We start from the raw sequence: 5,262 nt of genomic DNA on the forward strand, positions 1-5,262 counted from the left end.
AACTATTCAAATTTCACAAAATTGATATGAGGCTTATGATAACCCTTGCATTTCTTCACGCTTTCAATTCTAGCTTCAATTCTATTTCTATATCATTTACCCAGAAAACATGAGACTGATGAGAGCTAGAGGAGAAGAAAACGAAGCTATTTTTACCAAGAGAGGAAGGGGAAGAAGAAATGATAGGGGCAAAAATGACAAAAAAAAGAAGAAGAAAAACTTGCATTGAATAAAATACCTCGTCTCTGCTTTCATTGAACACGTGATGGTGTGTTGTTTCACTCAGACGCACTGTGCGTGTGTATGTAGCATTCCCCATAGCATCTGTTCAAAATTGAAAACTTGTAACATAAATTAGCTAGCTACACGCCAAGCCAACCACGAGGTCGTTGCCTGGAAAATTCAGCATTTGGAAAAAAAAACAAAAAACTGTTTCCGTTAATATGCGCGCAGTTTGGAAAGTCAAACTAAAAAACGTCACGAATTCGAATTACTCAACTCCTCTTTCACACGTTGGAATAGACTACTGACAAACAAAGATTCTTCTGAGTTTGAATACTTGAATCTTAGCTAGCCTTTTGTTTTAGAAGTACGTGAATCTTAGCTAGCTTAAGAGCTTCTGTATTTAAATACCATAGAGCATGCACCCTCCTTATTTTCTGTGCTGGACTGAGGGTGCAGAGCTAGCTAGAGAGCTCCATTTCTTGGTTTTAACCTATCAGCTACTGCATATATCTCTCCTATCTCCAAATCTTGGTTGAGTCGCCATGAGAACTCAAACTTACGACCAGACAGAGGTTAGTATTAGTCTCGATTCCTATCTGAAACTTTCGAAATTTCCGAAAATGATGTTGATGATCTTGTTTATATTCGGTTGAGGTTGCATCTGTTTGTTTCATAAACAATGAGGAAAGTTATGTCTTCTCATCTTATATACACTTGGTTTCCTATTTTTGTTTTACCATGCAATCTCAAAAAGTAACTAATAAAATTATCTTTCAACAATATATATATATATATATATATATATATATATATATATATATATATATATATATATCTCTCTTTTTTTGCTTATAGACAAACTTTCAATAATTTTCTATGATTTCTACAGTATACCGTAGATACTTGTCTTTGTTTTTTTAGAGAATAGGTAATTTCATTACTTATCTATGGCCAGAAGACACTTTGCATCAATTGTTGTTTCATACCAAAAGTCTAGATGGCACAAGTCGCCAAACAAATTGACCGGTAACCCTCATTGCAGACAAAATGAGCACAATTATTCGAGCCTAAAAACAACAGGACCCAAACCCTCACAACCTAAATCTCCTTCATAGTAAATCTAGTCGTCTAGAGACCTCAATTTGTATACAACTAGAGAAACTAAGAATTAAGCCGACAAAAACCCAAATCCAATTGCAGGCAAAAAAACAAAACTAGAACGGGATAAAGCCCACTAGATCTACCAGAAAAGGCCTAGAGAAAAAGTTAGAAAAATAAGATTTGCTGGACCAAACAACAGCTCAATCATGGTCCAAAGGAGAATCTAGCTAGCCCAAAGTCGAAGCCCAACAAGGCCAATCCGGCCCAAACCCATCTCCACCCCGTGCAGCATGTACGCCCGAGCAACGGCCACGACCCCATCGCCGCCCTTCCAAGGATTGTCGCCGCCATCGAAGCAAACGAGTTTGGATGCCCATCAGGCCCGAGCCAATCGGGTATGGGAAACCCAACACACCCCGCCGTCTACTAGATGCCAACGACGCCTCCACAACCTCCAACCACGGTCCCCGGAACTCTGCCGCGACCATCTATGCTGCCAACAAGGATCGAAAAGGGATGAAACCGGCCAACCAATGTTAGTTTCTTCCCGTCCAGAAACCAAAGAACCACCGCTGAGCTCTGTAGACCACCACCCGTCCGGCAGCACCGCAACGTCAGCGTGGCCAAAGGCCGGCAGTGAAATTGGGTCACCGCCAGATGAGCGCTCTTGAAACACTAGGGAAGACGACTAGGATAGAAGTTGTTGCCGCTAGAGAGAAGTAGATACTTGTCATTTTTGTTTCACCTTTGCGTGCATAAACAAACCCAAAGAGATATTATTTTCAAGTAAGATCCTTTGAGTCTCCTTAACCAAATGTAAAGCGTATTGACTATTCCTTCTTGCATTTTTGTTTTTCCTAGATCCACACGTGGCTTCGTTGGCAGCAATAGTATTTTTTTTTTTTTTACACCAGTTGCACTACAATTTTGAGAGGATAGGTTTGAATTATGTATCGCACGTAATTGAACTAATTTCTATAATTAGGCCAAAATAGAAAAAACAACGTCATAAAAAAATCACAGAAAAACAAATATATTTAGTTGAAATAAATATTGAATATGGTAATGGGCATTGGGCAGCACACGGTGTCAGCTTATTACTGGGCCATCGCAAATTGATAACTGTGAAAGTTGACTATGCCAATTGATTCAATTCCTCAAATTTGGGGATACCAATCTCCCTAGATTCACTGAGTTGAGATTGAATTCCCAAAATACCCTCCAAAGTCCCTAGAATATCACTACTGCCCCCAAAGTTTCCTTTGCTAGCTAGGAATCTTGGATACTACTGGTGTTTAATTTGTAAAATTTGAAGTGCTCAATATGGTGTACTTTTGTTGTTGATGCTCATGAAAGCATAACACGGCTGCCGTTACTAAATTTGTGTAGATGGACGAAAAATTAGCCAAGGAAAAGGCAATTAATGAGTGGCTTCCAATTACTTCTTCAAGGAATGCAAAATGGTGGTATTCGGCTTTTCACAATGTTACGGCCATGGTTGGAGCTGGTGTTCTCGGTCTCCCTTATGCCATGGCGGAGCTTGGATGGTATGTTAATTATTCTATATTCTAATTAAGCATCAAATTATACACTTACAACTTCTGTCAGTTCAGTTAATTTGATTGATCTCATTGTGTAATTCAGGGGTCCTGGTATAGTTATTTTGGTCCTTTCATGGGTCATCACATTGTACACACTATGGCAAATGGTTGAGATGCATGAGATGGTTCCAGGGAAACGTTTTGATCGTTACCACGAATTGGGTCAGCATGCATTTGGTGAAAAGCTTGGTCTTTACATTGTGGTGCCTCAGCAACTCATTGTTGAAGTTGGTGTTTGCGTTGTGTACATGGTCACCGGAGGAACATCGCTGAAGAAGGTCCATGACACTGTGTGCTCAGACTGCAAAAAGATCAAATTGACTTACTTCATCATGATCTTTGCCTCTGTTCACTTTGTGCTTTCCCACCTTCCCAACTTCCACTCTATCTCCGGCGTGTCTTTGGCTGCAGCTGTCATGTCCTTGAGGTCAGATATTTTTGCTAGGCTTTTACTCACTACATAATAGGCGTGGCGAGAGGAACCCACTAGCTTTTTGTGTTTCTTCCAAGTTAGAAGTCTTGCCCCCAAAACATGTTTGATGAAATTAATGCCTCTAAGCTAGGGAGTCCTACTATGTTTATTTCCAACTTCCAAGTTATGTTATTGTGTACGTGATTCATTAATATCTTGGATACTAATTGTGATGCATATGTGTGCAGTTACTCTACCATAGCATGGACTGCTGCGCTAGACAAGGGTGTGGTAGAAAATGTCGATTATAGTTACAAAGCCAAGACTACTACAGGAAAATTTTTCAACTTCTTAGCTGCATTGGGTGAAGTGGCTTTTGCGTATGCTGGCCATAATGTAGTCCTCGAAATCCAAGCAACAATTCCTTCTACACCTGAGAAGCCTTCCAAGGTACCCATGTGGAAAGGAGTCATTTTTGCCTATATAATTGTGGCTTTGTGCTACTTCCCAGTTTCTCTGGTGGGATATTACATATATGGCAATTCACTTGAAGACAACATCCTCGTCACATTGGAAAGACCCAAATGGCTAATTGCAATGGCCAACATGTTTGTTGTCATCCATGTTATTGGAAGCTATCAGGTGATGGACCGATCAAGGATTGCCTAAATTTTTTTAATTTCATTTTCTGTACTCAAACATTTAGTCTGACACTACTAGCTCTGTTGCAGGTTTATGCAATGCCAGTGTTTGACATGATGGAAACTCTACTGGTAAAGAAGTTGAATTTCAGGCCAACTTTTATGCTTCGCTTCATTACACGAACTTCATATGTTGGTAAGTTATTTGGTTACAGTTAACCTTAATTCCATCAAGTTTATGCTATTGCTTCGAGTTCAAGCTGGATATACATTAATGAATTAAAATATACATTTCGTTGCAGCAATTACCATGTTTCTCGGAATTACATTCCCTTTCTTCAGTGGTCTCCTTGGATTTTTCGGAGGATTTGCTTTTGCCCCAACAACATATTTTGTAAGCTCACAATCTATTCCTTTAAATTCTAATGAAATAAAATTGACATTCTGATTTTTCTTTTTCACATGTTTAATGAACTTGTTAATATCTTCAGCTCCCTTGCATAATGTGGCTTGCCATCTACAAACCAAAGAAATTCGGCTTATCTTGGTGGTGCAACTATGTATGTTGAGTTTGGTTAATTTATACTTTATTGTTCTTAAGCATGCATTTGATTTCCTCTTGATTGCATATATTTGAGTTAATCTTATTTTGACTTGCTAATTTCAGATCTGCATCTTCTTTGGTGTTCTTTTGATGGTTCTATCACCAATTGGAGGGCTGAGATCAATCATAGTTAAAGCCAAGACCTACGAATTCTTCTCGTAAGCCATTGATCATCATCCTTCCAAGCGAAAAGCCTAGACTTTTTTAAAAGAAAAGAAAAAAAACATTGAGCCGTTTCTGATGAAGATGAGGAAGAAATATCAAGGACTAAATACCTTGAGCAGCAAGTAAGCAGTGGACAAAGAATTAAATAAGGTTGTTTATGGAGTGGAATACTCGTCTCCATGTAAAAGAATCAGTCACCATGGGACTAATTCCAAAGGGCTCTCTACTGTTTCCTTTTCTTCATTATGTATTTGTTTGGGCATGTCATCATGTATATGATCTTTCTTTGTGTTTGTTTAAGCATTCTGAGGTGGATATGTGGGAAATCTTAATTCCCCAATACTGATTGATCCTATAATACGTCAAATTTTGAGCAGTTATAGCTATTTCCACTTTTGAGTATTATTCATTTGCTTGGACTCGCCTAGCTAATGCAATCCAGCTTGATCACTTTGTGTCTTAGGAAGGGGATTTTGTACTACATTTTTGCTTATGTACCGCGGTGTGAATGAA

General features: G+C 38.9%; 1 protein-coding gene across 1 annotated transcript; it reads left to right on the plus strand.

Moving 5' to 3' along the window:
* The first annotated feature begins 613 nt into the window (after nt 1–613).
* Nucleotides 614–5,262, plus strand: LOC133726707 (lysine histidine transporter 1-like). Its single transcript, XM_062154311.1, has 8 exons — nt 614–797; nt 2,716–2,873; nt 2,971–3,354; nt 3,588–3,981; nt 4,071–4,176; nt 4,283–4,374; nt 4,472–4,540; nt 4,648–5,262. Exons 1-8 carry the CDS (start codon nt 768–770, stop codon nt 4,744–4,746), a joined length of 1,332 nt encoding a protein of 443 aa, XP_062010295.1. The 5' UTR covers nt 614–767; the 3' UTR covers nt 4,747–5,262.

The sequence above is a fragment of the Rosa rugosa genome, chromosome 1 (genome assembly GCF_958449725.1).
Source record: "Rosa rugosa chromosome 1, drRosRugo1.1, whole genome shotgun sequence".
NCBI classification, from domain to species: Eukaryota; Viridiplantae; Streptophyta; class Magnoliopsida; order Rosales; family Rosaceae; genus Rosa; species Rosa rugosa.